Raw genomic sequence first — 23,926 nt, forward strand, 5'->3', positions numbered from 1 at the left:
TGTTGAAAAATGGTATACAAGTGTCAAACAAATTCCCAAATATTAACCTTGTGCAAAAGGAATAACCCAAATATGGTTATTACATTCATTACTTCCATTTATCCAACTAGCAGTATGTGCACAGGCCAAAACATGTTTTTCCTTCAGCACCACCTGGACATATCCTGCAAGATGAAGTCAGAATTCCATTCACAACATTGCCAGTGATGAGGAATCATTTAGAACTAGCTGGGCCAGGCACAGAACATCTGCACCTCTAGTTCTCCGTCCACCTGCTACCTGCTGCTTTCTTTCCCTGCCCACCCACTGCTACCGCTTTCTTTCCTGCCTGCCCACCACCACCGTTTTCTTCCCTGCCCGCCTGCCGCTGCCATTTTCTTTTCCCCACCTGCCCACCGCCACCACAGTTTTCTCCCCTCGCCATCTTTCCCGCCTCACCCTCAAGCCTGTTCACTGACACTGCTGCTTTCCACTCCCCCTGCCGGCAGCTCGCTCGAACTCTCGCGAGAGCTGCCACACATGGGATTATCGACGGGTACGCCTTAGAGAAACAGAGAGAGAGAGATGGTAAAGTCATGCTTCTGTAGTAAATTGTTTTCACTCTGTTCTGCCCATCCTAGCATATCAGTGCCACGCCAAGTCCATACTTTTTCAAAGAGGATGCACTCAAGATGGGAGGCACTCCTTATGGCTATTTGTTGGCTTCTTTTTGCTAAGGTTCTTTCTTTCTTTCTTTCTTTCTTTCTTTCTTTCTTTCTTTCTTTCTTTCTTTCTTTCTTTCTTTCTTTCGCTAGTTTCCTGTTGCCATTTTGCCTACTGCTATTTAATTAATTAACTTTGTTTGCTTGGGCTTCTGTGCTGTTTTATTTGTGGTTTTTAATATTGGCTTATTGCTAGCTGCTTTGCAGAGCCTGTTTGGATCCAAAAGGTGAGATAGTATTCTCTTTATAAGTAAATAAATAGATAACATTTTCTTTACCCATGGTGTGAGCTTAGGGCTATTAAAGATGAGGAGATTTGACAATTAGAGATACTTATGAGCTGTGCTGTTCACTGCTGATTCTTTATCATGAATATTGTACGCACACACATATACTTGCTAACTTGTAAAAAAAAAAACCCAGCAGGGAACAACTAAACAAATTGTCCACATCCAACGCACATATGCCATACTTCTCAAGTGCCCTTAACTGAGAGGAGCATCCAGCATTTTTAACAAACAAATAAAGAGCTCACTCTCTCTCCCCCCCCCCATATGCATCCTTTTTATACTGGCCGACAGTGCAACAGCTCTTGCTGCAAAGCATGGGTGGTCTTGCATAGGGGTGTAAATACTTTCCAGAGCTTGCCTGCACTCTGGAAGTGCTCTTTTACAGTGATGTAGTTGCAAATTCAGAAGTGCAGGCTGTCTCCATGACAGCCCCCGTGGCTGTGCCCACTCCTATAGCCAAATAAGTAGTTCTAATTCATTTATTGGCAGTGAAGGGTGGACCTGATGTGTGTATGAAATGAGACAGGAAGGCCTCCAGGCTCTTGTGCACTCTCCCCTGGATTGATGTAATATTTCTGGGCAGAAATCAAGCTATCTTTATTGCAACCACCACGCCCTCAGGAATGATCTGTGCTAGGTGAAGTGAGGCAGCAAGATTAGAGGCTTCTGAGGCCTGCCATATCTAGCGTTGCCAGTGGCAATTTTTACCCCGGAATCGCGTCTATTTTCAACCCCCTCCTTCGTATTGAAGGAGGTGTCTGGAATCCAGGCCATCCTGCCGCCAGACAACTGAGATGCACATGGGAAGCCTTGCTCCTCACCTCAGCTAGCTTCAGGGCCATTGTCGTGTTAGAGATTGTTGATTTTTACCCACAATAGGTAAAACAGCAGAGCACTAAGGAATGAGCACACACTCCAGTTACAGAGTAGGTAGCAGAGGATGGTTTGGATATTGCAGCTGTTTAGAGAAAAACACATGGAGATCCTTGTATGACTAAACACTAAATATTTATTGGTTAAATACACTTAGATAGGAAAGACCTATATCTAATCTAAAGGACTACATAACGGATAGGTAAGGAGAGAGAGAGAGAGAGAGAGAGAGAGATGTTTCCATCTGATCTCTAGGAGGAGGAAAGGAAGGATTGTGACTCAGCACAGGAAGTGCTGCAGAGTCAGTTCAGGGGTCACAGAGTAGGGACAGATAGGGAGACCCTTACTCACTGTCTCTACTCCCAATGCCCCTAGTGGTCATTAGGACAGTTGGTGCAAAAGGTCAATGCACTGGATGTTCATCTCCAACATGTCGCCACCATGCTCAATGTGCACTGAAACCCCCACAGAATTCTCAAGTTATCCATCTGTGATCTATGAGAATTTGATAAATATTTGCAGTAACAAACAATGATCACATAAATATTTAAAAAAATAAAGCAGAAGCACTGCCATGATTTTTTTTAAACAGTTTTGTTACCCCAAACTGGAAACACCAGATTTGAGGGTCCATTTTCAGTAAAACACTCAGATTCCAAAATGCATTAATTGTCCCCTTTGCGAAGCAGGATCCACCCTGGTTTGCATTTGAATGGGAAACTACATGTGTGAGCACTGTAAGATATTCCCCTTAGGGGATGGGGCTGCTCTGAGAAGAGCACCTGCATGCTTGCATGCAGAAGAAGGTCCCAGATTCCCTCCCAGGCATCTCCAAGATGAAACTCCTACCTGCAACCTGGGAGAAGCTGCTGCTGCCAATCTGGGTACACATTATTGAGATAGATGGACCAATGGTCTGAATGGTAGAAGACAGCTTCCTATCTGTGGGGCTACGTCATGGCTGGAGGCTGTAGATACGTGGCTATTGAATCAGCACAAGCAAGCCATGGAAGGTCAGGCTAGGCAGGTTCAGTTCACAGAGAGGATTAGGGGTGTTGGGATAGCTGCCTGTCAACAGCAAAACAGAGATGTTGCACACCTGGTGGCTCCAAGAGAAGTAGAGTCTGGGATGAGGCAAACAGAGGTACAGTATGGAGAAGGAGGAGCTGGAGAAAGAGTGGCACTTCTTCAGAGCTACAGGGTCGGAGTGACTGGGCAGTCTCCCCCTGACCTACAAGGGTGCCTGCAGATGCAGATCCCTATGTAGTAACAGGATCTATACTGAGCAAGTACTTTGGTGCAGTTGCATTCTGTTTATCCCCAATAAAGTTGTGTTTAGCCCCAATAAAGCAGATTGTATGAGAAGCCTACAATTGTTGTCCGAGGGATCCTTTTGCTGAGTCCCATGTAGGCTCATCCAAACCCTAGCCTGCTTGATGTCGGGTTGTCCTCTTTGAGGAATGAGGATGTCACACTATCTTAAATGAGATCTATGAGAATCTGACTTCATAAATCTTTGAAGCAGATGTTTGAGTCTGCTTCTTCACTAGGACAATGTTCCTCATTCAATCAGGGGATCTGGAAAGATAGAGAAGTCTGTGGGTACTTCAGCTGATGCCTTGAATTGATTTTCTCCTGGGTGGCTTCACTATTTATTTATTTGTTTATTTATTTGTTTGTTTATTTATTATTTTTTACATTTTATATCCTACTCTTCCTCCACGGAGCCCAGAGCGGTGTTCTACATACTTAGGTTTCTCCTCACAACAACCCTGTGAAGTAGGCTAGGCTGAGAGAGACGTGACTGGCCCAGAATCACCCAGCAAGTATCATGGCTGAATGGGGATTTGAACTCGGGTCTGCCCGGTCCTAGTCCAGCACTCTAACCACTACACCACACTGGCTAACAGTGGCTTGCTGTAATGGCAACAAGTAAGTACAGGAGAGCTACAGGTTGCTGCCGGGGGTGGATTCCTGTTACCGCCACTGTTTCCATGACAAACCTGTCATGCAGAGAATGTCTTCCACAGCCTGAAATCATTAAGCCAACTTCAAACGTCGGTTCAGAATGCTGGGCTGAGGCGGGTAACTGACATTCACTGCCCACTATTAGTTGGACATTTCCAGCTTCACATATCACAGAACAGCAGTGGGAGTGGGAGTGCACACCTAATGGCAACTGGCATCTCTCCCATATATACTTGCTTCCATTACAAGTGAAGCCGCCCTCTGATTCTATAGGTGTTGGCTCTTGGGGAACTGCTCTATGTTTTCAGTTTAGAGATTATTGTTGGGGTCTGCATCACTGTCTGGAAATAAGTCATGACTGGCGAGAGAGATAAGTGATATTATTAATATGATCTTTTCCTTGTTCATCCTCTCTTACCCGAAACTTGTGTCATTTCCCCCCTTTAGAGAAAAATAATTACATTTACTGAGTTTTAAAACATGTTGAAGAGCATTCATTTTGGCTCAGTGAACCCAGGCAAGACTCTTTGAAACTGGATAGGTTCATAAAATAAAATATTTTGTGTATAAAATAAATCAAAATATTAATTATAGGTCAATGACAGAAGGATTTTACAGACTGATTACATTTATTTAGGAAGTGCAGCAGGAGAGAAATGGCCGAACTGAATAAAGGCAGAACACAGACCTAGGAAACCTGAGGCAAAAAAGAAACCCTGAGGTAAAATAAAGTACCATTGAGACAGATAAAAGAAAGGTTCCACTAGGGAAAAATAAGATAGTAATGGGAAGTCTGTGTGTATCTAAAATGACATTTAGATGTTGTAAAAGTCTGTGAGTGTTATTGATTTGCTTCCCATGAAAAATTGGTTTTCTGGTTTTAATTTTGATGTTGTCATAAAAAATAAATTGGATTGAAAATGCCTATCCAGAACACTATTCTCTTTTTTTTCCCCCACTTGGGGCAGGTCTAAGATTTTTCCCCTTAGAATCTTGCTGCAAAAAAGAAACTGCATGTGGCCCAAAAGAGGCCACCAAAACCCCACTATCATATGATCAGGACTCCATATTATAGCATAACATGTACAAGCACTGTGGGTTGGCCAGATTGTGTCATTGGTATCTGCATACATTACCACTTCAATATGGAATCCTGACTGTCTGGAAGGGTTGGCAGTAACCATATCATCACAGTAATGCATGAATCAGACCTGTATAAACCGCAACCTCTTAATTTACAGATGAAAGGCCAGTTTGGATGCTACAGCCAACTTGCCCTGTTTGACATAGGATGAAGGATGTGAGCGTGCACCTCCTGAACCTCCTCTTGGCATACTATTCCAACCTGCTCCCATTAAGTGTCAATCCTCTGTATATACAATTCTCCTATCAGATTACCTTGCCAGACTATATGGGGCCATCGCTGGCAGAGCACATGCTTTATATGCAGAATATCCCAGAATCATTCCATAGAAGCTCTAGTTAGACTGGGAAAGACATCTGTCTGAAACCCTGGAGAGCTGCTGATTCTAACTCTGAATTAGATGGACTGCCTCAGCAGTATATGTCTAAGGCAGCATCAGTGGTTCATATGTTCCAAGCCAAGAGCTTCAGTAACCATCTTGGTGCATCATAGTAAAGGTGCTTGTGGGGCAGGAAATAAACTTAGCAAAACAACAGTCATTGACCAAAATCCTATAACATGTAATTTATGTTACATTACTTGGTTTGGAAGCAGGACATAGTTCTGTATCTAACTGTAAACCGCCCTGCAAACCGCCCTGAGCCATTTTGGAAGGGCGGTATATAAATCGAATAAATAAATAATAATAAATAACTGGGCAAAGAGGCACCTTTTTAACATGGTGGTTCTCTTTATTTAGCAGGGGGAGAGAAACTGACCCTATCCAGCCCCAGCACAGTATCCCTCCAGTGGCTGTTGCTGGTGTCTATCTTCTTCTTCTTTTTAGATTGTGAGCCCTTTGGGGACAGGGATCCATTTAATGAATGCATTTATTATTCCTCTATTCATTATTTCTCTTTCACTTTGGAAACTTTTGTTGAAAAGCAGTATATAAATATTTGTTGTTGTTGTAGCTGGCAGCCAATATACATTTTACTCTGAAAGGTAGACTATTTCAATTTAGTTCTTAAAAAAAAATAAATCATAAACTTAACACATTCAAAGGCCAAGTCTGGACATACTGGAAAAATGGAGGTCCCTTCACCTCCGGTTTCCAAAGCCGCACATCCAAATACAGTTAAGGGCAAAAAGGGACCTGCAGTTTCCCTTGCCAAACTCCACTCTATACCTTCAGTCAGAGTGGGGTTTTGCCGGCCTTAATTTCAGTTTAGCGGTGCCAGCGCTATGTTCAAACGCTGCCACTACAGTTTGGACCCGACGGGACTGGAGTTGTGGGAGGAAGCTCCTCCCTCACTCTGGCGCAATTGGCTGTGTGGGCTGTCCTTCTGTCAAGAAGGAAGCCACACAGCCAGCTCCCCCATCTCTCCCCAACATCCGAACACAGACAGGAGAGTGGGGGGAGAGGGTATGAAATCACTGGACCCACGGTTCTGTGCTACATCTGAACCCAGCCCCAGTCTTTCTCCAGCACTCTTAATCAGTTGTGTAGGATGGCATATATTCTACCTCCTCCAAATATGTATTGTAAATAAACTAGCAACTAATGTACTTTTTATCAATCCACTTCAAATTTTTATGTTTGTAGCCATTATAAAGAGAAGTGCACAAGAATAACATGCATATTCTCAGTGAGTGCCTCTTTCCAGCTAATGATCAGTGTCTAAAACTTGAAAGCTGTTGGTATCTAACGATATCATTAGCTGGATACAGTTGATTCTAGCCAGAAAGGAAATTCTCTTGATGCTTTTGCACCTTGTTAGTGAACATGTAGTTTGTGGTTGTTTCCCCCCCTAGCTCCAGCTGGGAGTTTTAAAGCAATAATCACACTGCATGTATAAAGCTATCTTCCTTCTGGCTGCATTTTGATTAAAGAGGAAGTTTGTCTTTTCACATGTCAAGTGACTAGGAGCAAGGCACACATGAATCAGAAGTAAATAAAAAATATGTGGGGAGAGAATAATACTTTTTTTAGTAATATGAAACTTCCTTGCACAACTTCTAACTGTTCTGCAAAACAGCTTTGCACAAAATGGGTGCTGGCAACACCATTAACAGTGCAGGGTAGTAGCCCAAAGGCTGTCTTCTCTAGCATATACCTGTGTTAAAGTCTTTGTTAGAGTTCTTCTCTCTACTGAGCCGTAAAATTCGCTGGGCTAAAACACTTTCACCCTAACCACTTCAGAGGGATAGATTTAAGACTAAAAAGGCACAACCCTCAGGAGATTATGACCCTGAGTTTCCTGGCAGAACAGTGGGTATCTACCTGAGATAGAAACATTTCATCCTTTCTAGGAATTGTTGACTTCTTCACTCTTCTGGCACTTTGATCCTCCTTAGAATGTCCTTCAACTACATGAAAGGCCACTTTTGTCCTCTACCAGCACCCCACCACCATGATATCAGGTAGGCTAAAAGGGTGAACGACTCAGAGGGGTTTCAAACATGAGGATTAATTTTAAAGTAAAATTTTACCCTGGCCAGAATGCACATTCCAGTCCAATGATGGTCAATTTACAGTGGCCAATATTCCACGCAGCAGAATGCTGATATTAGGGACCTGCTGGCGCAGCTATGCCCATGTTAGGCAGCCCCAACAGTAGCGTGCAAGAGGGCAGTTGTGCAGTGACTTCAATCACAGTAATAGCACATCACAGAGTGCTATTTTCATTGGAAACAATGAAAGTAGCATTGCACAACTGCACCACAGCAAAAGAGGGGGCCACAGAACTAGAGATGTGCACAAATAGATTTTTTTATTTGTCCCAAACAAATCACCCCTGATTTGTTTTGTATCCAAATCTACCCCCTCCAAATCACCCCAGAGTCGATTTGTATTTGCTTTGATTCAATTTGGATTCAGACTGATATGGACCACTTAACAAGGTCCTAGGGGCACCAAATTTGGGTGTTCAGTAGGTCCCTATGGGTGCCACCTACCACCCAAATTTCAAGGCAGTAGGACACTTGGTTGAGTTTTAATGATTTTTTTTGTGTGTGTTTACTGACTTTGAACATTTCCGCCATAGAAAACAATGGAGATTCGAAGTTGCCATATCCTAACCCTAACACGGATACTCAGCTTTCTTTCTTTCTTTTTTTAAAGCTAAGCTTGCACACCTTCATTGCACACCTTCATTTCTTCTGTTCATTTTGACTGTCACTGGACAGTATCAACTGTCAACTGCCATGTGGCAACTACACCCCTCACCCCACCTGCACAGCAGCGGGTTACTCATTTTAATTTTTAGGAATATTGAAATGTTTAGGCTCTTTGGTGTCTAATAACCTTTCCTCATAATGAATCCCTATGAGGATTCATTATACGCATTCATTTCTTCTGTTCATTTTGACTGTCATTGGACAGTGACAACTGTCAACTGCCATGTGTCAACTACACCCACACTTTGCTCCATAACTCCACTTCTATAAGGGCTAGAGCTTAGCTTTTTTAAAAAAATGAAAGCTGGGAATCTGGGGGAATTAATAGGAGGGATCCAAATCTCGAATCGATTTGAATTGAATCAGGCGCAATTCGATTTGTACCCAAATCTAGCCAATATACCACAGGGGTGATTTGTTTTGTCTCCAAATCACCCAAATCAGCTAGATTCAGGTACAAATCGATTTATACCCAAATCTATTTGCACATCCCTACACAGAACGGCAGCAGCCCATCTAGTTCTCTGGATGACGTTGACCTTGCTATACTCCTGCTATACTCCTGCTCTAAAGAGGGCAGATTTCATGAGAGGGCACATAACCCAAGCAGTGAGAAGTAATGCATTTCAAGCTGACTTTTCTTCCTCAGTAAAGTTTGTCTGAATGGGCCCATAATTAGCACCTTTTGTCAATAAGTGACTATTATTGGACAGTCTCTGCCAGCTTGTATCCTTTTCAATTGTTTTTGCATTGTATAGCCAATTCAATGTAAGGCCTGGGCTGTTACAAAAGACAAGGTCCTCTTCTCCATCCCCCACTCTTCTTCCCCCCCCTTTTTTATCTAGTCTCTCAAAGCCTCCTTGGTGCATCATTATAGTGGTTGTTTCCCACACTGGGCTATTGCTAATGATGCACACTTTAAAAAAAAGAAATAAAAAAATGTTTTAAGCAACATCAATACATCTTTGTTTCTGTCAAAATGTCTGCCTTTTGGGGAAGGAAAAGGGTGGGGGGATGGATCTGTCAGTGCAAGCAGGATCCTGAAGTGTCTCAGTGATGCCAGATTAGTGGGTAGCAATAATTGGAATGTAGGTGATTGCTTTCCCCACATTCAAGTCAATTTTCTGTGGAAACTGCATAAAGTAATTAAAGTTTTAATTGTTTAGAATGCATAAGGCTTCCAGAGTGTGACTCTTAATTTGTGAACCTTGAGAGCAAAATATTGCTATACTCATTACAATCAAATGTGAACAAATGCCAGATTTTAGCACTCTGTCTATATAACTGGCATCCTGCAGTGTCTCTTTCCAGTTCCACGTGCTACTAGCTTGTGCCTCCAGCTCAAGTCACTATCTGACCTTACCTGGTTCTTTGTTCACCTTCATATAGAGCCAGCATGGTGTAATGGTTAGAGTGCTGGACTAGGACCGGGGAGACCTGAGTTCAAATCCCCATTCAGCCATGCTACTTGCTGGGTGACTCTGGGCTAGTCACTTCTCTCTCAGCCTAACCTACTTCACAGGGTTGTTGTGAGGAGAAACTTAAGTATATAGTACACTGCTCTGGGATCCTTGGAGGAAGAGCGGAATATAAAGGTTAATAATAATAATAATAATACTAATATACTCCTGACTTCCAACTTTTCCCAAACTGGACTGATCTCCAGTTTCTCTGACTGCCATCTGCTGCTTTCTAGCCTAGATAGTATTTTCTCCATCACAGCGCACTTTGAGTTCTTGATCCTTGTCCCTTCCATGTTAGTTCCCTTGCTGCCACTGTCTTGCAGATATTTATAAAAAAAGGCAATGAGCATGTGGAGTACACAGTTAACAATCAATGGCGAGACACTTGGACAGGTTAGCATTAGAAGAGGCATTTTCCAAGGGGACTCACTATCCCCTCTGTTGTTTGTAATCGCCATGACCCCACTTTCACAAATACTAAACAAAACAGGCCTCGGATACCAAACATCTAAAACATCAAGTAAAATCAACCATCTGCTGTACATGGACGATCTGAAGTTGTATGGAAAGTCCCAGTCAGAAATCGAATCACTGCTGAACACTGTCCGTATATTCAGTAGCGATATAGCAATGGAGTTTGGACTAGACAAGTGCGCTGCATTAATAATGAACAGAGGGAAAATAACAAAAACAGAAGGAATAGAACTGCCCAATGGAAGCAAGATCAAGAACCTGGAAGAGAAAGAACCTTACAAATACTTGGGCATTCTCCAGGCTGATAACATCAAACACACTGAAGTTAAAAGAAAAATTGGAAGTGAATACATCAGGAGAGTTAGAAAAATCCTCAAGTCCAAACTCAATGGCGGGAGCACCATACAAGCCATAAACACCTGGGGTATACCTGTTATCAGAAACACTGCAGGAATAATAGACTGGACCCAGGCAGAGCTAGAGACGCTGGATCGTAAGACCAGGAAAATCATGACCATCAATCATGCTCTGCACCCCCGCAGTGATGTCGATAGGCTATACCTCCCTCGCAGCTCAGGTGGAAGAGGAATGCTGCAAGACCATCAAACAGTAGAGGAGGAGAAAAGAGGCCTTGAAGAATATATCAAGGACAGTGAAGAAGATGCACTTCAAATGGTCAATAATGAGAAACTATTCAACACCAATGAAACAAAGCAGGCCTACAAGAAAGAACAAGTCAAGAACCGAGCAGAAAAATGGAAAAACAAGCCACTGCATGGTCAATATTTGCAAAATATAAGTGGAAAATCAGACATCACCAAGACCTGGCAATGGCTTAAGAATGGCAACTTGAAGAAAGAAACAGAAGATTTAATACTGGCTGCACAAGAACAAGCACTAAGAACAAATGCAATAAGAGCAAAAGTCGAAAAATCCACAACAAACAGCAAGTGCCGCCTTTGTAAAGAAGCAGATGAAACAGTGGACCACCTAATCAGCTGTTGTAAAATGATTGCACAGACTGACTACAAACAAAGGCATGACAAAGTAGCAGGGATGATACACTGGAACATCTGCAAAAAATACAAGCTACCTGTAGCCAAGAATTGGTGGGACCATCAAATTGAAAAAGTTGAAGAAAATGAAGATGTAAAAATATTATGGGACTTCTGACTACAAACAGACAAACATCTGCCACACAATACCCCAGATATCACTGTAGTCGAGAAGAAAGAAAAACAAGTCAAAATAATCGACATAGCAATACCAGGGGATAGCAGAATAGAAGAAAAAGAAATAGAAAAAATCACCAAATACAAAGATCTACAAATTGAAATTGAAAGGCTGTGGCAGAAAAAGACCAAAATAATCCCAGTGGTCATTGGCGCCCTGGGTGCAGTTCCAAAAGACCATGAAGAGCACCTTAACACCATAGGGGCCACAGAAATCACCATCAGCCAATTACAAAAAGCAGCTTTACTGGGAACAGCCTATATTCTGCGACGATATCTATAACAACAGCAACAACATTGGCAATAAAATTCTGGCATCCCACGTCCTTGGGAAGGACTCGATGTCTGGATAAAACAAACCAGTCAATAACACCTGTCTGACTGTGTAAAATAATAATAAAATACAAAATACAAATATCTACAAATTGAAATTGAAAGGCTGTGGCAGAAGAAGACCAAAATGATCCCAGTAGTAATTGGCACCCTAGGTGCAATTCCAAAACACCTTGAAGAGCACCATAGCTGCCACAGAAATCACCATCAGCCAGCTACAAAAAACAACTTTACTGGGAACAGCCTATATTCTGCGACAATATCTATAAATAATAACAGCAACAACAATGATAACAAAATTCTGGCATCTCAGGTCCTAGGGAAGCACTCGATGTCTGGATAAAACAAACCAGTCAATAACACCTGTCTGACTGTGTAAACAACAACAACAACAACAATAATAATTAATAAATAATAAATAAAAATATCCCCTCAAATAAGCATTTTTGTCTTCTACCCATGGGAGCAACAACCACAACCAAGATCAGCCCAATCTTCCCCCTTAGCACTTGCCTCATTTTCCCATTAAGCACAAAATCACTCTATCTTATCTCCCTCCAAATGTCAAGGTGCCTTATTAGAATATAATTCTCCTTCCTTCCCTCCTTCCTTCCTTCCTTCTTTCTTTTGCCTGCTCTTGCAACAAAATTTCAGTAAAAGAACAAATTATCTTTCTGCTTCTCATGCGGTCTCTTCGCAACCAACAGGACGCCTTTTCCTTGCCCAACTCCAAAACCATCTAGATAAGTAAAATGTAATTTGCCCCACCACACATAGACTTAAACCAAGGAGCCAGTGTGGTATATTGAGAAGAGTGTTCTGGACTTGGACCAAGGAGGCCTGAATTCCAGTCTCGGCTCAGCCAAGAAGCTCACTGGGTGACTTTGATTCAGTCACCGTAGCTCTATTCACACGTTACGTTCAATACCTGTATGATGAGTGTACAATGTACACAGGTACAGTTATTCACACATATTCAGTGCAAGTACAGCAGTACACTTCCTATATGGTCTTGGAGTGCTGGTCTTGTGGTAGCAAGCATGAATTGTCCCAATTTGCTAAGCAGAGTCTACCCTGGTTTGCATTTGAATGGGAGACTACAGGTGGGCACTGGAAGATATTCCTTTTAGGGGATGGGGCTGCTCTGGGTAGAGCACCTGCATCCTTACATGCAGAAGGTTCCACGTTCCCTCCCTGGCATCTCCAAGATAGGGCTGAGAGAGATTCCTGCCTGCAACCTTGGAGAAGCCGCTGCCAGTCGGTATAGACAAAACTGAGCAAGATGGACCTATGGTCTGACTCAGTATAAGGCGGCTCCCTATGTTCCTATGTATCTTGCATTTGAACAGCCTGTACCCAGGTTCACTGAATGAATGTAGGTACAGTAGTTCACACAAAAGCATATATGAGTGTACAGACATCTGTACACCCATACAACCAAATGTCTAAATAGGGCTCATCTTTTCTTCTAATCTAACTCACAAAGTTGCTTCAGTGATTAAATGCGATAATCCCATGTTTGCTGTCCTGCACACCTTGGGAAAAGGGCAGGATAGTACTGCCAGAAATGAGATGTATTGATAGAGGTGAAATGAATGACTTTTGTCACTGACACTTTTTAAACGCTCTCTCAAAATAGCCCCTGAAGGCTTATTGCCTCATGGCACTGCCCAAAGAACATCTGTGAGTTGACATATTTTATTGGCAAGAGGGGAAACAAACTGGACAAAGAGAGCCTCAGGCACACAGGTAGGACCTGTGTATCTCTGTTCTGCTAAATAGGGAATAATAGGCACACAACAGTGGCACTTTTCTGGGCTCTTGATAGTGCCCTGCTGCTATCTGCTGAATTTGTTTTGTTGTCCGGTAACTGCAAAGTTGCAAATTTCCATCTGCAACTAAATAAACCAGCTGCTATTCTCATTGTGCTTGCAATATTAAATCATGTGAAATGCAGGAAAGAAGTAGAACTCATGGATTTATGATGATTTTGGAAATAATTTATCCGAGTTCTGAACCTGCCAGGGAGGATGTAAGACTTTGCTGAGAGTGGGTTGGTTTTTTGTTTTGTTTTTGGCTTTGTGTGTGTGAGAGAGAGAGAGAGAGAGAGAGAGAGACTTATAATGTTAAGCAGCAAGAATTCACTCAAAGCTTCATAAATCTTACATTTTCCATTGTCTCTAAGGTGTGTGTGTGTGTGTGTGTCTGTGTGTCTGTGATTTAGATGTGAAAGGTTTCTACTTGTTCTTTTTACTTCTTGTTGTTTCTATTTCTGCTGATCATTTGATCTGTGTTGTTGCCCACAATAAAAAGGAAAAAGAAAACTGGGTGGAACACAGTCCAATTTGAAACTTTTGACCTATTTAGTTCACAAGCACAGTTTATTTCTGCCTTATAGATGAAGAATTTTCTCTTAGAACTGTAGCATATATAGGCATCAGTGAGACAGACAGGCACTCAGAGTCACAGACGGGCAAAGACGCAAATTAAGGGTGTGCATTACGAGCACAGGTTCGGTGCTGAAGCAGTTCAGATGAGGTGGGAGCTTTAAGAAAGAGGAGAGCAGGTCCTTAACTGCTCTTTGCCGCTCCATGCATCTTCCTGCTGAGGTGGCACATGTCCCAAGTACCTGTGCACAGCACCAGCATGCACATGGTGTCTGCACATTTAGGCAAAATATCTTTGCAAAATAGTGGTCAGCATGATGTTGCTGACCACACAAATGGTGCTTACACATGTGCAGACACCATGTGCATGCGAGTGCTGCACATGGGTGCTTGGGATGCACACAGCAACAGCAAGAAGCTGCATGGGGCGGCAGAGAACAGGTAAGTACCTGCTCTCCTCTTTCTTAAACCTCCCGCTTGCTGAGCCTGTGCTTGAACCTCAGTTTATGCACACCTTATGACTACTGCATATTAGGAATAAAACTTGCAAGGCTTGGATCTGTACTGGGACCCATGCTTTTAAATTTATTCATAAATGATCCAGGAGTTGGGATAAGCAGCGAGTTGGCCAAATTTTCAGATGACACAAACAATTCAGGGTAGTGAAATCCAAAGCAGATTGTGAGGAGCTCCAAAAGGATCTCTCCAAACTGAGGGAGTGGGCAACAAAATGGCAGATGCAGTTCAGTGTTAGCAAGTGTAAAGTGATGCACATTGGGGCAAAGAACCCCAACTTCATTATATACGCTGATGCGGTCTGAGCTGTCAGTGACTGACCAGGAGCAGGATCTTGGGGTCATGGTGGACAGCTCATTGAAAGTGTCAACACAATGTGTGGCAATGACTATGAAAAAGGCCAATTCCATGCTTGGAATAATTAGGAATGGAATTGAAAATAAAACTGCTCGTATTATAATAGCCAGCGTGGTGTAGTGGTTAGAGTGCTGGTCTAGGACCGGGGAGACCCGAGTTCAAATCCCGATTCAGCCAGGATACTAGCTGGGTGACTCTGGGCCAGTCACTTCTCTCTCAGCCTAACTTACTTCACAGGGTTGTTGTGAAAAAGTAACTCAAGTATGTAGTACACCGCTCTGGGCTCCTTGGAGGAAAGAGCGGGATATAAATGTAAAATAAATAAATAATAATAATGCCCTTGTACAAATCCATGGTGCAGCCACATTTGGAGTACTGTGTACAGTTCTGGTCACCATACCTCAAAAAGGACATTATAGAACTGGAGAAGGTACAGAAGAGGGCAACCAAGGTGATCTTATGAGGTAAGGCTACAACATCTGGGGCTTTTTATTTTTATTTATTTATGTTGAATATTTCTATACCACCCAAAACTTGCATCTCTGGGGAGTTTACAACTAAAATCATTTAAACCATTAAAAACATTTAAAACCCAATATTAAAAATATTAAAACTATAAATCTAATTAAAAGCCTGGGTGAATAAATGTGTCTTCAGTGCCTTTTTAAAAGTTGCCAGAGATAGGGAGGCTCTTATTTCAACAGGGAACACTAGGGGTCTAGGTCTAGGGGCAGCAAAAGAGAAGGCCCGTTCCCGAGTAGCCACCAAACAAATTGGCAGGAACCGCAGACGAACCTCTCCAGATCATCTTAACAGGCAGTGGGGCTCATGGTGAAGAAAACGTTCTCTTAAATACCCAGGGCCTAAGCTGTTTGGGGCTTTATAGGTAATAACCAGCACTCTGTATTTTGCCCAGAAACATATCAGCAGCCAGTGTAATTCTTTCAACACAGGCATTATATGATCTCTCCTAGATGTCCCAGAGACCAACCTGGCTGCTGCATTCTGAACCAACTTCAATTTCCGTGCTACATACAAAGGCAGCTCCACATACAGCGTATTACAGTAATCCAGCCTAGAGGTTACCAGCATATGTACCACTGTTTTGAAGTCATTCATCTCAAGAAATGACGCAGCTGGCATATCAGCTGAAGCTGATAAAAAGTACCTCTGGCCACTGCCTCAACCTGGAACATCAGGGAAAGGTTCAGATCCAGAAGCACCCTCAGACTGCATACCTGTTCCTTCTGGGGGAGCATGACCTCATCCAGAACCAGCAGATCAAAATTGTAGCCCGAGTTCCAACCCCACACAATAAGTACTCCATCTTATCTGGATTCAACCTCAGTTTGTTATCCCTTATCCAGCCCATTACTGCTTCCAGGCAGGCATTTAGGGAGGTTATGCCTTCTCCTCATGATGTTAACATGGAGGAATAGAGTTGGGTGTCATCAGCATACTGATAACACCCTGCACCAAATTGCGGTTTCATGTAGGAGTTAAATAGCATTGGAGACCATATGGAGCCCTGAGGAACACTATACCCCTGCTAACTGGGCAAAGAGGCACCTTTTACCGTGGTGATTCTCTTTATTTAGCAGGGGGAGAGTAACTGGCCCCATCCATCCCCAGCACAGTACTTCCAGTGACTGTTGCTGGTGTGTGTCTTATGTTTCTTTTTAGAATGTGAGCCCTTTGGGGACAGGGAGCCATCTTATTTGTTATTTCTCTTTGTAAACCGCCCTGAGCCATTTTTGGAAGGGCGGTATAGAAATCAAATTATTATTATTATTTCTTCTTTACACAGTCAGACAGGTGTTATTGACTGGTTTGTTTTATCCAGACATCGAGTCCTTCCTAAGGACCTGGGATGCCAGAATTTTATTGTCAATGGTTATAGATATCGTTGCCGAATATAGGCTGTTCCCAGTAAAGCTGCTTTTTGCAATTGGCTGGTGGTGATTTCTGTGGCCCCTATGGTGTTGAGGTGCTCTTCAAGGTCTTTTGGAACTGCACCCAGGGCGCCAATTACCACTGGGATTATTTTGGTCTTCTTCTGCCACAGCCTTTCAATTTCAATTTGTAGATCTTTGTATTTGGTGATTTTTTCTATTTCTTTTTCTTCTATTCTGCTATCCCCTGGTATTGCTATGTCGATTATTTTGACTTGTTTTTCTTTCTTCTCGACTACAGTGATATCTGGGGTATTGTGTGGCAGATGTTTGTCTGTTTGTAGTCGGAAGTCCCATAATATTTTTACATCTTCATTTTCTTCAACTTTTTCAATTTGATGGTCCCACCAATTCTTGGCTACAGGTAGCTTGTATTTTTTGCAGATGTTCCAGTGTATCATCCCTGCTACCTTGTCATGCCTTTATTTGTAGTCAGTCTGTGCAATCGTCTTACAACAGCTGATCAGGTGGTCCACTGTTTCATCTGCTTCTTTACAAAGGCGGCACTTGCTGTTTGTTGTGGATTTTTCTACTTTTGCTCTTATTGCATTTGTTCGTAGTGCCTGTTCTTGTGCGGCCAGTATTAAACCCTCTGTTTCTTTCTTCAAGTTGCCATTCTTAAGCCATTGCCAGGTCTTGGTGTTGTCTGATTTTCCACTTATATTGTGTAAATATTGACCATACAGGGGCTTATTTCTCCATTTTTCTGCTTGGTTCTTCTTCTTCTTCTTCTTCTTCTTCTTCTTCTTCTTCTTATTATTATTATTATTATTATTATTATTATTATTATACAAAAGTTCAGATTTTGAAGAACAATAGTCTCCAAGAGACACCATCTGGAATCTGCCTGTGAGGTAGGAATGAACCACTGCAAAGCAGTGCCTTCCATCCCCAGTCCCCTCAGATGTTCCAGAAGGATACTATGTTCAATACTATCCAAAGCTGCTGAGAGGTCCAAAAGGACAACAGAGTCACACTCCCTCTGTCAATTCCCAATTGGAGATCATCTATTAGGCTGACCAAGGCAGTCTTCACCCCATAGCCCACCCAAAAGCCAGTTTGAAATGGGTCTAGATAATCGGTTTCCTCCAAGAGCACCTTGGTGGAGCTGGGAGGCCACCACCTTCTCGATCACCTTGCCCAGCCATGGAAGGTTGGAGACAGGCTTGTAATTGCTTAACTCTGAGGGATCCAAGGCAGGCTTCTTCAGAACTGATCTAATAATTGCCTTAAGGCAAGGAGGCATCCTGCCCTTCCTCAGAGAAGCATTTATAATCTCTACCAGGCCCTCTACAACAGCCTCCTTGCCAGATAGTATAAGCCATGTCGGGCAAGGATCAAGAGGGAAGCTGGTAGGCCGCACCATTCCAAGCAACTTGTCCACATCCTCAGGAGTCACAAACTGAAACTGATCCAGGGTCATCACATAAGAGCTGCTGCTGGACAACTCGGCATCAGACTCTGTAACAATTGTGGAGTTTGAATCGTCGGCCTGAATATGAGAGATTTTGTCGACACAAAAACTCATTAAAAATGTCACAGCGAGTAATTGTTGGTTCCAAATACTGATTTAAGGGGGAGGGGCGCACATTAGCCCCATCACGACCCTGAACAACTCTGCCGGACGTAAACTTGCGGATGCGATACAGGAGGAAAAGAATAGTTGCTTTGCTGCATGTATTGCCTGAGCATAGAACTTCAATCTATGCGGTCTATGTAATAATCCGTCAAATTTGAGTCAAGTCTTTCTCCACTTGTGCTCTAGTCATCTACCTCGCTGCTTCAGCCCCCATAGTTCTTCCGTATACCAAGGGGCCAATTTTGAAGCGGGTTGGAGAGGACAATAAAGAGCAATCATGTCCACTGCCCTGGTAAGTTGACTATTCCAATTCTCCACCAGAGTATCAACAGGGTCACCAGCAGAGCCAACACTAAATCCCTCAAAGGCTTCTTGGAATCCTATTGGATCCAGTAACCTTCTCGGGTGGACCATCCTAATGGGCCCTCTGCCCCTGTGGAGGTGGGACATCGTCGTGAGTCCAACTTTGACCATATGGTGGTCCGTCCACGACAATGGGGAAATCACAGGAGTCCCCACCCATGCAACACCATCCTGTTCAGAGTGAAAGACCAGATCAAGCACGTGACCGGCAATATTCATTGGTCCCAAGACCATATTTAGTTTAGAGAAAAGACAATTGATATGAGATGCGATATCTATGTGAGGTCTATAAAAATTATGCATGGTATGGAGAGAGAATTTTTCTCCCTCTCACATAACACTAGAACCAGGGGTCATCGCATGAAACTGAATGTCAAGAAATTTAGGGCTGACAAAAGGAAATACTTTTTCATACAACACAATTAACCAATGGAATTCTCTTCCACAAGTTGTGGTAACAGTCACCAGCCTGGATGGTTTTAAGAAGGGCTTAGATAAATTTATGGAGGACAAATCTATCAACGACTACTAGTCCGAAGGCTATAGGACACCTCCAGCCTAAGAGGCAAGCTGCCTGTAAATACCAGTAAAAATATTTACTGCCTGTAAATACAAGCTGCCTGTAAATACAAGAGCATGCCCTCAGCTCTTGCCTATGGGCTTTCCAGGGGCATCTGGTAGGCCACTGTGTGAAAACAGGATGCTGGTCTAGATAGGCCTTGGACTGGTTCCAGCAGGATCAGGTCCAATCTTATGATTATCTCATTATTATACTCTGCCTAATGTTTGCATTAGCCACCTAATGGTGCAGCTGGGAAATGCCTTGACTAGCAAGCCAGAAGTTGCCAGTTCGAATCCTCGTTGTTATGTTTCCCAGATTATGGGAAACACCTATATCAGGCAGCAGTGATGTAGGAAGATGCTGAAAGGCATCATCTCATACTGTGCGGGACATGGCAATGGTAAACAACCACCACCACCACAACAAATATTTATATACCGCTTTTCAACAAAAGTTTCCAAAGTGGTTTACATAGAGAAATAATAAATAAATAAGATGGATCCCTGTCCTCAAGGGCTCACAATATAAAAAGAAACATAAGATAGAGACCAGCAACAGTCACTGGAGGTACTGTGCTGGTATGGATAGGGCAGGTTACTCTCTCCCTGCTAAATAAACATAATCACCACATTAAAAAGATGCCTCTTTGCCCAGTTAGCAGGTGTCATGCCCAGTTAGCAGGGGTCGGTCCTGTATTCTACCAGACCCCTCTCGTATTCTACCAAAGACAACCACAGGGTTCTGTGGTCACCAGGAGTTGACACCAACTCAATGGCACACTTTACTTTAACGTTTGCATTAATAATCAATAGGATATAAAATAAAGTTTGGAGGAAACATAAACATGGAACATAAAATTATTCAAAAATATGCACTCAGAAAGAAGTTAAACTCATGCTCTGAGCATGCAAAAACCTCAGAGTCTATGCAACCCTGATGAATAGTTAGTAACTATACAAGCATAACATGCAGGAATTACAAGAGTCAGCTGGATAAAGAAAGGAAAGAAATGTTAAAAACTACGAGTTGACAGGTTAATTGTGGTAAGGTACTGCTATTTAATTGATTTAGCTGGAATCAAGGGGACTTAGACTCAAGTGTGTAGTCTTGCTTCTCTATTAAATGACTCTAGTGTTTTTAACTCCCAAAAGGTAGAGAGAGAATCACAAACCTCATATACATGAATAGCATGTAATTATTTGATGAATTCTCTGTAACTAGACTTACGGCTCATAATTGGTCTGGGAATACCAATCCCATAGCAATGGTGCAGCTAAGGAGAAGTGGATCTCATCAGCTGCTGGATGGGAGATCATTGGGAGCCCATAGGCATAATTAATAATAATAACAACTGTAAACATCTTCAAAAAAGGCATATAATTGTTGTCCAGCCTCAGAAACTATTCGACTTTTTAGATGAGGGGAATCTTTCCATCTTAATTTAGAATGGGCTTGGTCTTTCCAGGGCTTTTGGCAGGGCAGCAGAGTACAGGTGACCCTCATTCTCTGGAGACTACTTATTCGTGGTTTTCTGTATCGACGATTGGGTCTTAGAGACCCAGTTTCATTATCCGCAAGTAGAAAAATAGGTGAAATTCATCTATCCATGGTTTTGAGTGGCTGGAAATGACCCAGAAATGGCTTCTGATGTCATTTGTGGATTTATTTATTTTTTAATGGCAAATATTTTACCATTTGGGGGGGTATGGAGGGTCATTTCTGGAAAGCTGGAGACATGGAGGAAAAAGTGCTGTCATTTTCTTCTCTTATTTCTGTGCCCCTTGCTTTTTGGGGGCAATGTTTTGTTTTGGTTAGGAACCTCCGCCCCCCCCCCCGCACCCGTTCCATTGACTCCAGGTTTCATTATTTGCGGTTTCCGTATTCACGTCTATAGGTGAGAATGGAACCCCCATAAATAACAAGGGCCACCTGTACAAATCTTTTAAATAAAAACATTGTCCCTCACTCCCCAAATGATATGTTTCTGGGTGAAATACAAAGTGCTGGTTATTACCTATAAAGCCCTTAATGCCTTGGGTCCAGGCTATTTAAGAGAGTGCCTCCTTTGTCATGAACACTCTTACAATTTTCTGGAGAGGTCCAGTTATGGTTGCAGGGGCATAGCAAGGTTGAAGTGGGCCCAGAGACAAGATTTTAAAATGGGCCTCCCCCCACTGAAGCTCAGCTCATGAAGTAAAGAAATCTTAAATGAGGCTGAATAGTGGTAACAAAAAGCATAGTAAAATCTATCTACCTACCTACCTACCTACCTATCTCCTATGTGCCTATATATGTGTGTGTGTGTGTGTGTGTGTGTGTATATATATATATATATATATATATATATATATATATGCCACAATAGAACATCATCCTAAATTATTTTTTTAAAGGTTTTGTAAATTGTGGACCATGCAAGTCAATTAATGGTACTAGAGAAAGACATGCTGTTCTGGTAGCTCCAGGTCTTAACACTCACATCCATTTTGGAGGATGAATACAACTGAAGGAAGCCCGGGCGGGTATGCGGCTGGGGGAGTCAATCATGTCACTTGCCTCTGGGGGGACCTCCCAAGGCAGTGGGCCCCCAGACAACTGTCTCCCCTTGCCCTGTTATAGTTACTCCCCTGTATGGTTGCCACTGGCTCATTTGCTGGCGACCCAGGACCAAGCTTCTCTGTGGCTCCCCCAGGGCTTTGGAATATTCTTCCTGCTGAACTAGGAGCATCTCCTTCTCTGTTTGTTTTCAGAAAGACCCTCAAGACTCTCTTGCTTTCACAGGCTATTAATTAGAATTAATTTTTGATTTTTAATAATTTTAACAGTTATTAAAACATTTTTATTAAACAATTGTTATTAAACAGTTATTAAAACTGTTTTATGCTGTTTTTATTGTGTCATGTATTTTAATCTGTTTTGAGTTTTAAATATTTTAAATTTTGTACACCGTCTAGAGATCAGGTGGTACAAAAATATGAGAGAGAGAGAGAGAGAGAGAGATAAACTTGCTTTTTAAAAATAGGTATAACAGAAAGGGAGTAGAAATAGCATTATATGTCAAAACTGTGTACATGTGCATAGAAATTCAACAGAAATATGGTTGTCCTGTGGAGAGCATCTGGATAAATTGGTAAGGAAATTGGTAAGGAACAGCATTGTCATTGGAAGTTATCATAGACTATCATACCAAGAAGAGGATGTGAGCAGTGCTTTCCTGAAACAAAATACAGATGTTCAAAGAATTAGTGGTAATTATTAATTTCAACAATCCTGATTATCTCTGATTATCTTCGGTTAAGCACCGAATCTCCAACCAATTCCTGTCTTGCCTTGCTGGCAGCTTCTTTTTCTAGAATGCGGAGGAAGGAACAGGGGACTGGCTATCTTTGACTTGATCCTAACTAATAGAGAAAATTGGTCAATACACTTGAAACTTGGGAGTGGGCGGGAGAATGTCTGTGAACTTGTTCAGACAATAGTTTTCTCATCCATGCAATTAAAAGGGGGACACACTGAGAGCACACCCATCCCGACGTCTTTCTCAGACATCCTGATCTTTTGATATATTCCTTTATTCAGTGAGGTGGGAAGTTGGCTAGATGGTAATACTATCAAGTGGATCTGTAACTGGCTGAAGAACTGTACTGAAATAATGCTCATCAATGGTTCATCAAATTGAAGGGCGGTTTTCCGTGTGTGTCCCTATTAACTTTGAAATGCATGGACTGATGTGAACCAAATTTGGTACAGTTGTAGGGACACATGGGGACACCTCAGTGGTGTAGTTTATGATGATGTCATCCACCCCAATTCAATATGGCAGATGTGTGAACATTTGAGATGGAAGTGGGCTAACTTATGAAGATGGTAATTATCAATTAAGGTTATAGTGAAAGGAAATATTAGTTCTTACCAGAACTTCTTGTTATAAATGACTTTAATGAAGGGGGGGGGAATCCCCATCAAATGTGTAGCTGACACAAGAGTGTTTTAAAAAAAAGGTAGATCTTGTTAGAATTGAAAACTGGGTGAAAAACTCTCCAGATACTTGGAACACTGTATTGTAGGAAAGAGCACAAATGTGTTCTCTGCTTCTCTAAAGGGCAGGGCTAGATCTAGTAGGCTTAAGTTATAGGAGCACAGATTTTGGTTGATTTTTAGGAGAAGCTTCTTAATAGTAAGAGCAGTTCAACAGTGGAACAAGTTACCATAGGAGCGTCTTCCTCACTGGAGGTCGAAGCAGAGACGGGACAGTCATCTGCTGGAGATGCAGCTCTATAAGACCCCTTCCAGCTTTGATTGTAGCATTCTCCAGAACACTGTCCAAAAGCCACTGGCATAAAGTAAGGAAAGTAAAATGGGGAAAAGCCATGTCAGCTTTCCATACAGAAACGTGTAAATGAGCTTAGAAATGTTCTAAGATGACTGCAGCTTTCTCAGCTAGACCAGTCTTAAGTGCATCAGGCAATCTCTCTTTCCCACACCCCTACACCTTTTCCATCCTCAGGCCAAGAGTTTGAAGGTGTTAAATAGCTCCTGCTTTAAGCTGCCTCTCCCACAACCCATTATATGC

General features: G+C 42.3%; 1 protein-coding gene across 8 annotated transcripts in view; it reads left to right on the forward strand.

Annotated features, from left to right (window-relative positions):
• Positions 1–23,926, forward strand: part of KCNH1 (potassium voltage-gated channel subfamily H member 1) — a 429,320-nt gene that overhangs the window by 363,828 nt on the left and 41,566 nt on the right. Inside the window, exon 11 of one of the 8 annotated variants that reach the window (XM_053310445.1) lies at positions 4,470–4,553. The exons of 6 other annotated variants lie outside the window; for them this stretch is intronic. In XM_053310445.1, coding sequence (XP_053166420.1) covers positions 4,470–4,505 — 36 coding nt within the window. In that variant the 3' untranslated portion in view covers positions 4,506–4,553. Of the gene's footprint in view, positions 1–4,469; positions 4,764–23,926 lie in introns of those variants that run through there. One more of the 8 variants, XM_053310435.1, reaches the window with a different exon arrangement.

This window comes from Hemicordylus capensis, chromosome 1, assembly GCF_027244095.1.
Source record: "Hemicordylus capensis ecotype Gifberg chromosome 1, rHemCap1.1.pri, whole genome shotgun sequence".
In the NCBI taxonomy this organism is placed as follows: domain Eukaryota; kingdom Metazoa; phylum Chordata; class Lepidosauria; order Squamata; family Cordylidae; genus Hemicordylus; species Hemicordylus capensis.